The sequence below is a fragment of the Aricia agestis genome, chromosome 11 (assembly GCF_905147365.1).
Source record: "Aricia agestis chromosome 11, ilAriAges1.1, whole genome shotgun sequence".
NCBI lineage: Eukaryota > Metazoa > Arthropoda > Insecta > Lepidoptera > Lycaenidae > Aricia > Aricia agestis.
Genome location: NC_056416.1, coordinates 837,175 through 849,794, shown reverse-complemented (window position 1 = coordinate 849,794; position 12,620 = coordinate 837,175). Strand labels below are relative to the sequence as shown.

Here is a 12,620-nt window from a genome sequence, read left to right as displayed (position 1 = left end):
GGAATATAAATTCCACTGTGTTAGATCCTTAACTAACACATATATTTTTTTCAGAATTTAAATTACTATATTTTTGTGTCTACTGTCACTTTTAAATCTTGAAAATCGTCCGTTTCTGGGAATACAGGCCCTTAGTTTATGTGCTTTGTTAATATAATAATTTAGCTAATAGCTGCTCCGAAACGACTGGATCGATTTAAATAACGTTATACGGCAACATAACATTTGCCGGGTCAGCTATACCTATAAAATTACTAAAATGATTTTTTATCTCATTCGAAATAAAATTAATACATTAGAAAAGGCAGAAAATACGCTTACTACATCATTTAAATCTCATTATAGAACATAGAATTCTACCCAATTAGACATCCCACCATATATTTTTCATCGATGCCGTCAGGGATCGACAACATTTTTATGACGTCCAAAAAACATCTGTCGTTTTTTAAATGCATCACTGTGGGGTATAATTAAAGACTTCAGGAGGGCCGCCGTAAATCTCCCGCGGAAACCTAACACAAATGATATTTTGTAATTTAAAACAGATAGTTAATACAGGCCTTAAATCAAGTGTGGGAGGGAGTGGATTGAGATTTTTCGATGATTTATACAATGAATCATGTCATTGCCAGATATAAATAACGCGCGGCTTGTAACTTTGAATCGAATACGAGATAAGTAATAAATAAACTTTTTGATTTTTTCCGTTGACGGTTTAATTTTTTTGGGTAAGTAATTTAGATTTTGGAGTTAAACTACTTTTGATTTTGATGCAAAAGGTGATCTAGATTGTAATCTATCCCATTACTAACAACACCGTCTGTCAAACAATCTACAGTATCAAACAAGGACACGACACTGTTCGAAAAAAATAATTCATAGGCAGTTGTATTGATGGACAAACGTCATTCGGTCGGAATACGTATATTCAGTGTTAGCTGTATTATCCGCCGAATGAGTTTGATATAACGACCACCAAATTACAACAACCACCAACTGCACAATATGAATTACCTTTACTGATACTTACATAATGTGTATAGTGAGCTGTATGTAACACGTGACCGTCACGTCAATTCCACCATTCCGTACCCAAAGGGTAAAAACGGGACCCTATTGGCTATAACTAAGTCGTCCCGTCTGTTTGTCCGTTTGTCTGTCTGTCTCCAGGCTGTATCTCAAGAACGGCGGCGGCGGCAGCTAGCTTTCCGAAATTTTCACAACATTGGGTATATCTGTTGTCGTTACAACAAAAAATACTAAAAACAAAATAAATTAAATATTTAAGGGGGGCTCCCATACAACAAACGTATATTTTTTTGCTATTTTTGCTCGATATCAATAATGGCAATATGTAGGCACTTAAAATGTTCACAAAATACTCAGTTGTATTTATTATTTAATAATCAAAAATAATATTTAAATAAAATAAATAATGGAGAGTCCCATACAAAAAAAAACACATTTTTTACCTATTTTTGCGCTATAATGGTACGGAACTCAACGTGCGCGAGTCCAACTCGCACTTGGCTGGTTTTACTATGGTGTTATGCGCCAAAAGGGTGCTTTCCCAACTGCTATACAAAATGAGGTATTTTCATCAACATAATTCATGTTGTCGATATTCCTTTCTCTCCTAATACGAGCGAATACTTAGCACGGTACCGAACAAAACAATTGGTCGGATTATGGAGGCATTCGAAACGGGCTGATACAAACGCCAGAAATCTTTATTTGGCAACATTAATCTTATTATTGTTAAAATCTTGAGATATTCTGAATAATATCTTGTCAATAAGTCAACACCTATTAAGATCTGATAAGATCTATTAGTAGAGCTTAAACTATTTCTGTTTTGTAATCGTTTTAGTTGCTTAGCTCCTTTAAAAAAATATTACAGTGGATGACTAACAGAGAGTTGTTGCCTTTGTGTAGTAAGTTGGCGATGTCACTTGACCAACAAAGGCAGTAAGTAACCTACTTATGAATTCGGTAATAAGAGTTATAAAATGAAGAAGAAAGATAGATAGAGTTAGAAACGTAGCAGGGCCTACGCTTCTTTCCCACACCTATAGCTAAGGTATTTTTGTAATAAGTTGGCAAAGTCGCTCGATAGACAAAGGTTGTAAGTAACCTACTAATAAATCTAATTGATTCGGTAGGAAGAAGAACAGACTTAAATGGACAGGGTTAGAAACCTAGCTAAGTTCTTTCCCACACCTATAGAGCAGCTTAGGAAGTTAGGTGAAGATAGGTTGTCTGGTTATCTAGATTCTAGACACATGGCATCCCTCATTAAATCTGTGAGTGACGGCCAGCGTGTGATGTAACCTGTTCCTTATAACGGAACCACGCGACTTATAAGTGCCACGTAATAGAGGTACAGGATATATTTCCGCAGTAGAAATACTATGTATAAGTCTGTAGCGGCCTTGGGTAGAGCTCAGAGTAAAACACACGGTGAAGGTGGTAATGACAATGAACGATTTATTAGAGATTCTCACGGCTTATATACAAAATCACAAACATTGTTTCCAACGGCGAACGTCAGGGAGCGCTGCAGTCGTCGTCCGGTTTGCGCATGCGCCGACCGAGGATATAAATATTCCCGGCGCACGCGCTGCACCTCAGTTCGATGCTGGCAGGTCGACGGACGGGTTCTACGTCACGGCTGCTCCGTAGAGTAGGACAGCACGATACTCAACGCGCATGCGCGGTCCCCACATAATATGAATATGCGGCGACGCACGCGCGGAGCCTCAGTGCAGCGCTCGCTGGGTAGCGGAGTGGTCATGCGGCGCGTCGCTTCGCCATGCGGGAACGAGATAGCGCTATGCGCGGCTCTGCGTTCTTATAAGAATGGTAGCGCGCGCGCGGCGCTCAGTGTAGCGCTCGCAGGCCGGCGCGCTGGTCATGTGGGACGCCTCCATATCACTCCCCCTCAAGAGAAGCGTACGTTTCGTTTGACGACACGACCGCTTCTCGTTATGTATGGATGCGCAGGTGCAGGTGTTGCCGTTGTCTTCGTCTGGTCGCAGGTGCTGGTTTCTTCGCTGACGATGTAGGCCGGTTTGAGTCGGTCTAAGGACACGACAGTTGTACGTAGGGGCAGTTGAATTTTGAAGTACTTGTCGTAGCGCTTAAGTACCTCAAACGGCCCGTCGTAAGGCGGTGATAGCGGTGCCCTCACCGCGTCGTTGCGCACGAAGACGTGTGTGCAGGTGGCCAGGTCCTCGTAAACGAACGGCCGCAGGTTAGTTGCGGGCGTGCGCTGCGTTGCCGGCGAAAGAGAGGCCATGGTGCGAGTGAGACGGCGCACCAACTCTGCGTCGCTGATGGTTGTGTCCTTGTCTGGCACCACAAAGTCGGCGGGAACACGGAGAGTTGATCCGTAGGTCATGAGTGCTGGGCTGAGGTTATTGTCCTGCCGTATTGCTGTACGGAGGCCCAGCAGCACTGTCGGCAGGTCTTCGGTCCAGCTTGTGGTCGCGCCTCTTGCCATGAGCGCGGCTTTCATGGTGCGGTGCCATCGCTCTACTTGCCCATTTGACTGCGGATGGTAAGCTGTTGTGCGCAGTCTAGTGATGCCGAACCTCTTCATGAGCGCATTAAACAGAGAGGACTCAAATTGTCGTCCTTGGTCCGTCGTGATGCGCAGTGGACAGCCGAACCGCACAATCCAATTGTTGTAGAGCGCTTGAGCGACGATCTCGGCTGTTATGTCGCGTACTGGGATCGCTTCTGGCCACTTAGTACAGCGATCGATGATAGTGACACAGTAGCGACAGTCGTTTGACAGTCGGAGAGGGCCGACTATGTCCATATGGATATGTTCGAAGCGCCGTGACGGCGGGAACTTTTCTAGTGGCGTCGCGACGTGTCGATGCACTTTAGCGCGCTGACAACTTAAACACGCTCTGGCCCACTGTCCAACTTCTTTGTTCATCGACGGCCAGAAAAACTTGCTCGACATCAGTTTTCTTGTCGTCCTGACACCCGGGTGACACAGCTCGTGTTGCGCTTTGAAGGCAGCATAACGATATGTCTTCGGTAGATAGGGTCGCGGCGTCGATGTTGATAACTCGCACGTTATTGAGCGAGTCAAGCCAGGCAAAGTTATTTCGCCGAACTTCAGATTATTTTGCGCCTGCAGCTTTTTTAACTCCTCGTCTTTATTCTGGTCGTTGCTCAGTTGCGCGTAGTCTATTATAGTAGGGCACTCTATCTCCTCGATGCGAGAGAGTGCGTCGGCGACAGCGTTCTCCTCTCCCTTGACGTACACGATCCTCGTACAAAACTGACTGATAAAGTGCAGCTGTCTCTCACGTTTCGGTGTGTCACTGTTGCTCGGAGATTTTGTTAAGGCGTAAGCGAGCGGTTTGTGGTCGGTGTACACTACGACTTCGCAACCTTCGATTAAGTTTCGAAAGTGCTTTACAGCTGCGTAGATAGCGAGTAACTCGCGGTCGTACACGCTGTAGCGTCTCTGCGTCTCGCTCATCGACTTCGAGAAAAAGGAGAGCGGTTTCCAAACTCCGTCGACTTTCTGTTGTAAAACAGCGCCAAGGCTGTAATCTGAAGCGTCGGTCATGATGGCGAGGGGACTGTCGGCAACTGGATGACTGAGGACGGCGGCTTCTGAAACGCTTTGTCGGCATTTTTCAAAGGCCTCTTCTGCTTGCGGAGTCCAGTTGATCGGAGTTTTGTCGTTTCGCTTCTTGTTGTGCAAGTATTTGTTTAGCTCTACTTGCAACTCGGCTTGTAGAGGTAAGCAGCTGCGATAAAAGTTTATCATGCCGAGGAAACGACGTAGCTCGATGATGGTCTTCGGCTTCGGATAAGTAGCTATTGCCTTGATGCGATCTTCGCTGGGTTTAATACCATCTGCGGAAACTTCGTAGCCCAGGAAATTTATTTTGTTTTTCCCGAACTCGCACTTCTCGATGTTCAGTGTGACGCCGTTTTGATCTAGGCGCTCTAGGACTTGGCGGAGAAGCTTCTTGTGGCTGTCTTCATCTTCTGCGAAGATCAAGAGGTCATCAACGAAAGAGAAGCATCCGTCTATACCTCTGAGTATTTGATGCATGAAACGCTGGAAAGTTTGACTTGCATTCCGGAGTCCAAACGTCATGCACTTAAATTCGAACAAGCCAAAGGGGGTAATAATGGCTGTTTTCTCTGCGTCTTCCTTGGAAATGGGTATCCAAAAGTAGGCCATTTTTAAGTCGAGCTTCGAGAATAACTTCTTGCCGTGCAGCTTGTAAGTGAAGTCTTGTATACGCGGTATGGGATAGCGATCGGGTAGAGTGACCGCATTAAGTCGCCTGTAGTCTCCACATACGCGTAATGTTCCGTCCTTTTTCTTCACGACGTGTAGAGGGCTTGCCCACGGACTCTTAGACGGCTTGCAGATTCCCATCTCCATCATACGCTCGAACTCTAGCTGCGCGGTCTTGTATTTGTCCGGTGGTAGAGGTCGTGCTCGAGCGAAAAGCGGTGGCCCAGTTGTTTCAATATGGTGAACGACATCGTGTTTGCTCGGCTGCTTCAGTGACATTGGCCGGAGGACGTTCGGGAACAACTTGAGGATGTCGTGGTAAGCTTGGTCGCTGCTCACGACGTGCACGGACTCGATATCGGTAACGACTTTCACGGCGTTGACGGATAAGTCGGTTACTTTGTCGACGAGTCTCTTCGTGTGAAGATCGACGAGTAGTTTGTAGTGGTGTAGAAAATCGGCGCCCAGAATCGATGTTTTGATGTCGGCCACTACAAACGTCCATCGAAAACTTCGACGGAGTCCAAGGTTGAGCTTTATAGTTTCTTCTCCGTAGGTGTTGATCGGCGTGTTGTTCGCTGCGTACAATTTGTATGTCTCCTCGGTGCGCTTCTTTTTTCTAAGTTGTGTGGCGGCGAGCACGGAGATGTCGGCGCCTGTGTCCACGAGGAAACGTTCTCGGGTGTCACGATCGAAGACACAGAGGCGATGACTAGTGCGGGAGACACCGACGTCCGCCACGGTCGGTGTCCGAGTTAGTTTCCCGAACTCTTCTTGTTTCTGCGGCGACACGGGGACACGCAGTTTTTAGCTCTATCTCCGAAGGTGTAGTGGTAATAACATTCCCACGAGTCTTCCTGTCCTGGCCTTGGACCACGCCGCCTTGAATGCGAGCGTGATCGCGGTCTTGAGAATGAGCGGCGACGGTTGCGATAGTGTGACCGTCCGCGACGTAACTCGGCGACTTCCAGCGTGAGCTTCTCGATTTGTCTCGCTAGAGTTTCCATGTAGGAAGGTTCTGAAGCTGACGAGGTTGACGGCGCTGGTGCGGGGCACGTTGCTGTGACGGCAGCAACGCTGGGAACTTCTGCGTACTCCACCATTTTGTCGGCCATCGCCGCTAGAGTTTCTAGCGACGACTCTTTATTAATAGAGAGTATGACGCGAACTTGCGCGGGAAGGCGGTTCATCCACTCGATCCGGAGTCCTTCTTCTGTGATCATGCCGCTTGCGAGCTCTTTCATCTTCCGCATGAGTTGCGACGGCTTCAAGTCTCCCAATTCTAGGCCGCTGACGAGTTTCTGGAAGTTTTTTACGTCTGATGTGTCGTATGTCTCTAGTAGACGCTGCTTCACCTTTTCATATTTCTTGCTGGCTGTCGGATCGTAGAGAATGTCCGTAATGTGCTCTAGATCGGTTTGCTGCAGTTGTTGGAGCAGGTAACGATATTTTTGGTCGTCGGACGTCTTCAGGGGGTCGACGACGGCTTCAAAATGTAGAAACCAGGCGCGCGGATGTTGTCTCCAAAATGGCAGCATTCTGGATTGCACAGAGACTGCGCTGATGTCACTGACGAGACCCTCAGGGACTTCAGAAGTGATCTTCATCTGTGGCTGAGTGCTTGCTCCTTGTTCGGCCATAGTTTTCTCCTGCAGCGATTTCTTCAGCGTCGGGGTTACCAGATGTAGCGGCCTTGGGTAGAGCTCAGAGTAAAACACACGGTGAAGGTGGTAATGACAATGAACGATTTATTAGAGATTCTCACGGCTTATATACAAAATCACAAACATTGTTTCCAACGGCGAACGTCAGGGAGCGCTGCAGTCGTCGTCCGGTTTGCGCATGCGCCGACCGAGGATATAAATATTCCCGGCGCACGCGCTGCACCTCAGTTCGATGCTGGCAGGTCGACGGACGGGTTCTACGTCACGGCTGCTCCGTAGAGTAGGACAGCACGATACTCAACGCGCATGCGCGGTCCCCACATAATATGAATATGCGGCGACGCACGCGCGGAGCCTCAGTGCAGCGCTCGCTGGGTAGCGGAGTGGTCATGCGGCGCGTCGCTTCGCCATGCGGGAACGAGATAGCGCTATGCGCGGCTCTGCGTTCTTATAAGAATGGTAGCGCGCGCGCGGCGCTCAGTGTAGCGCTCGCAGGCCGGCGCGCTGGTCATGTGGGACGCCTCCATAAGTCGTATAAGCCAAATAAATGGATACGTTAAGAACGGCTATTTTTAATATTAGTACTTAAAAGTAAAATAAATAACAAATATAAATAATTTGAGCATTTTAAGCGTTTCTTTTGCCAGTTTTGGTAATTTTATACATTAAAATGATTGTCCTCTAGAAAATAGTCAAAATACTAAACAAATTAGATACCTTTTTTTGAGATCGTTGGTAGGTGTGTGGCCTAGTGGTTACTATGCCACATGCAGACCAGAGAAGGAGAATCCTCGCATTTAATTAAGACTTACAACTTTTATCATTGATTTGGATTTGGCATAAATAACTTTTATAATATGTATTGAGTTGACACTGCATTAAAACTGTATCGTTGTAAAATCACTTAGCAGAACCGACCACACGGCACACGGCACAGGTCATAAAACACAAAGACATCCGATACGGCCGTGACGGCGACGTTGTAAAAATCGCAATGGTCACAAATGGTCACACAATAAAATACACAATTGATGCGGCTCATTAGCGGCTCGTAAAATGTGCGCGTCCATCATCGCCCACCGCGTCGTAAAAGTGGATATGGTGAACAGAAGTAGAAGACGGGAAAATTATAGCGGCCATCCGTCAACTATTTTTGGTTTTTGGTGCCATCTGATATAGCGGGTCAGCAGACAGTCGTAAAAAGTATTCTAGGGTAAAAGTAACAGGTATTTTTGACAGCTATTATAAATCTTTTCTGCAAAATCAGTAAATAAAGATTACAGCTACTAATATACAGTGTGTAACAAAAATAAGTGATAATACTTTAGGGTGTGTACGTGTTCCTTGTAGAGAGTTCACTGTGAAAGTAGCAGTGCTGCAAGACGCAAAAATTTTTTTCACTTTTGTATGAGCAAGGGCCTGAGCGTCACGAGTTTCCCCATACAAAAGTGAAAAAAATAATTTGGTCTTTCAGTGCTGCTACTTTCACAGTGAACTCTCTACAAGGAACACGTACACAGCCTGAAGAATTATCACTTATTTTTATTACACCCTGTATATTCTGTGAACCCACCCACTGCACTAGTGGGTGGGTTATCAGCACAAATTAACCAATGATGCTTGTTGTTCTTATCCACATTCGACAAAATATGAAGTAAATACTTAAACCATATTTTTGACAAAGGTTTCTTACACTTTGAACATACAAATTTGAATCCTTTACCGATAAAATATTTACGCAAAGTATTACTTTTCAACCACCGTCCACCGCTCTCTTTGTCCGTTGTCTGTTATGTCATATCAAGATGCCAGATAAAGACATTCAAACCATCATTGTGCCAATGACATTAACTGAGCACAATTTACAGCACTTTTTTACGCCAAAAAGCCTTAAAAATGTAGCGCGTCCATGTCGTGCTTTACCGGCGCGCGCGGGCGCAGACGGGGACGGATTTATGTGAGACGGACCCATCTCATTATCCCGTACGCGAGATTAAATAATTAACGCTTTGAAATATTTACAAAAAATATCTACAGCTGTGAATATAACCTCCTTGTTTTTTGGAAGTTCGGTAAAAAATCATTGTCGTGCGTTACCGGTGCGGGCGCAGACGGGGACGGAATTATGTGAGACGGACCCACCTCATTATCCCGAGTAGCGAGATTATAATATTATAATGAACGAATAACACACTAATAACTATATTCAATCGATTAATATTGGTAGATGCGTGTTTGTTTAAATCGATTTTATATTAGTCGAAAAGGTTAATTTGTAGTGATGGGACATTTATGTAGATTTTAATGTGTCTACCCATTTTTGTTTGTTCAACTTTTCGTCAGAAGTCACAACTTACAACTTAGTACTCACTACTCACATACAATATGACATAGTAGAAGAACTAGACCGCGTCCTTATAAGTTGTATGTCAACTCATAACTTATAAGGGCCTCGTTTTTACAAGTCGGTTAAAATGTGTACAAAACAGCGAGTTTTGCGTTTCGTGACGCTTGAAGTACATCACGACGCGAACACGTCTCAATAAATCAAAGGGAGTTTATTCGCTATTTATAGGGGGGTGTATCACGTGCGGTGCGGGTTCGAGTCCCGGGTCCGGCGATCGACACGCGATCATAAATCCGACTTCGGTGACGGCCGACAAATCAAAGTCGGACGAGATCGTAAATACGTCCGCGGCCCGCATTAATCATTAGGGTCCGAGATGCGCGCGCGCACGCGATTGGTCCGCTCCCCCCGCTAGCCCCCCGCGCGCGCGCAACAATTATTCAAACGTCGCGCGCCGATTGGCCGCCGCGCGTTTTTTCTCGCGGACAATGATGGATTCCTCCCTTCGTTTTTGTGGCCGTTAAACGCCGCGTGTGATTGATCGGAAGTTACATAAATAAACATGGCAGTACATTGTGTGTAGTTAAACTGATGTGCAAGCGCATGTTTCTATGGTAAGACTGGTAAGAGACTAATTAAATTAAAGTTTTTATGGTCATTAACTATGTAGTTAATTCATTAAGAGGATACAACAGGGGCTAGAGAAATGAAAAAAAAGTACGTGTAATATCTATAGCTGTCTCCCTTACCTTAAGCCTATACCGCAGAACGCGATAGAGACAACTGCAGAAAATCCAGAAAATCAACGATTCGTTGTCCCCTGATTCCTTCTCCAAAACTTAACCGATTTAAGTACTTTTTTCATTAAAGATTAAAAAAAGGCTTGAGCTGTGTTCCTATGTTTTGCTTTTTTTGTATAATCTAGCCAAATCTGTTTTCTGGACGTTTGAACACAGTGGAAAATCTGGCCATTTTTTTGGGTTTTTGAACGTTCATATCTTATTTAATAATTAAATTATGAAAAAAAAGAAAACATAGGGACATTGTATTAGTGGCCGTAGATATTCAGGAAAAAAATTATAACTCTACTAGCATTATCCAGGGAGGAAACAGGGGACAACGTTTGTATGGAAAAAAGGGCGGTGTGGAATCCTCTTAAGCAACTAACCGCCGTGAACTCATCGTAAATATCTGTAAATAACTCAGTTTAACTTGGAATCTGTCGGTTTCTTTCATGTCACAACTCCCAGGTAAACTCTGATTTGATGCCATCAATAACAGCTTTTAACAACCATCACTGGTTTAAGGAAATTACAAATTTAAGAAAACTTACATTCAATGTAATAGAAAATTATTTTAATTCCCTTTTCAGATAGTATTAGGATCGCAGTTAGCGCAAATTTACGAGGCTTACCTGTAACAAAAAAAAAAGAAAACATTAAAAAATTTCGAAATAGTCACAAAATAATAAAAATAACATTAAATCACAGGACTTAAAACTAATTTAGATACTTATGTTAAAGAACACAAACAAAGAAAATCTACAAAGAGAAACGTCCAAAAATCTTTTTGGACGTGGTGGGAACCGAAGCAGAAACAGCGAAGGACGTCCTGAAGACGGCATGGCACTGTGACCCCACGAATCTGCCCCTAGCACTCCACAAGGGGTTAAATACGCCCCTGAGAGCCCACGAGAACTAGCCTGTCACAACGGCGCCCCTGTTTAAATCCGTCTGCTTCGCTGCAAATGAAAGCCGCGCTGCTGAACACTGACACAAGTGAAAGTTGCCCACAAACGGAATACGCCCCTGCACGAGACAAGTGTGCGCCCACTTCGTGCAAGTGCATAAGGCCGCCCACACACTCCAGACATAAGGCCTTGTTTGGAGAATATATGGCCGTGTTTGTAATAAAGTAGTGAGACATGTGATCTGTGTCTAAATAGTCAGAATTTGTCCCGACTTGGTCAGAGACAACAGTAATAAAATGACTTCATCCATGTCAATACTAGGTACTGAAGCTCTTAGGAAATGCAATAGAAAGGTCGATTTACTATTATTGTCAATAATGGTATGTAGTATTCCAGATAGAAAAACACATTAATTTAGAAACTCGCCCTACTGTAACTATACTGGGACGAGATCTTGTTGGACGACTAGCCAGGCTACTCAAAAATACACATAAAAGTTTCAAAATACGTCTTGTAACATTTGAGGCACACCTATAAACTATAATAATAATTAATACATAATATAAAAGTAACGACGGTGTTGTTGTAAACTTTTAACAGCTAACTTTATTCTAAACAAAACGTCATATTACACATTTGTCACAAAAAAGTTATATAGTAGTTTAAATATATTCTAATTACGTAGCTAATCGAAAATTTGCCTGTCACCTGCAGCCAGTGGACAGTTGCTAGATATTTTAGTAATCCTACATTCGTCTTGGTACACTAAAACACGGAAAACTTACCATGGAATCTCGATAAGAACTCGAAAGTAGAAAGTTTCATTCAAATTAGATTTTTTGATTTAGGATTTAAAAGTAGAGATAATACAGCCTCGAATTAAAAAAAACTTCATATAGAATAGATACAGATATTCAATAACTTGCAGTTATATATTTTAATAGTGATGTCCTTAGCCACGTTCCACCAGTTCAAACCATGGCATGCACTGTTTGACGTGTCGTGTTACCCATTCCCTATTAAATATGTATTCATTTATTTATATTCATGGAACTTTCTTGTACATTTACATACGAAAAGTGCGCATGTAATTGCTTATCAATTACATAGCTTTCTTAACAGCTACAAGATGTCTATGTGTTAAAGTGTAAATGTAGTAGTAGAAGTACAGAAAATAATAATTAATAATATTATTTTGATGCAACACTATGTATCAGATTAACCTTACTCGATTAACCTCTCGTCTGTCAAACGCCCAAAATAAAATTAAACTGAAATTTCTTTAGATATATTTAATGAGAGTAATTAGAAGTTGATTTTTTTTTTAAATTACGTGACAGTTTAACGATTAACTAACGATATAAAATTGACTCAACCCAGGTAGTTAACGCAATTTTTTTGTAAAATATTAAATTAAATCTAACCTAACTTTCAAATAAACTTAACTCGAAAACTAGTCCGATCGATTTTTCACTTTCGAGTTCCCTCGGTAGGGGTTTCGGAGGTACACCGGCACGAACAGGATAAGATCAACACACATTAGCTCTCAGACTTTGACCCGTCCATTATTTATTGACGGGACAAAAATACCCGCCACGTCGCTGGAGCCGGAATATTTACACTTTGACGGGCTTATTC

At 43.5% G+C, this 12,620-nt stretch overlaps 2 protein-coding genes across 2 annotated transcripts in view; both read right to left on the bottom strand.

The window, feature by feature from the left end:
* LOC121732105 (protein tiptop) overlaps positions 1-12,620 on the bottom strand; it is a 248,849-nt gene that overhangs the window by 127,682 nt on the left and 108,547 nt on the right. The window lies entirely within an intron of this gene.
* Positions 2,420-3,881, bottom strand: LOC121732108. The gene is made up of 2 exons (XM_042121901.1): positions 2,919-3,881; positions 2,420-2,514 (listed from the first exon to the last, which is right to left on the bottom strand). The coding sequence occupies exon 1, from the start codon at positions 3,824-3,826 to the stop codon at positions 2,945-2,947; it is 882 nt and encodes a 293-aa protein (XP_041977835.1). The 5' UTR covers positions 3,827-3,881; the 3' UTR covers positions 2,420-2,514; positions 2,919-2,944.

Bases quoted from the DNA above. Each gene is read 5' to 3' on its own strand.
- LOC121732108 (XM_042121901.1), bottom strand. From the start codon at position 3,826: ATGGACATAGTCGGCCCTCTCCGACTGTCAAACGACTGTCGCTACTGT.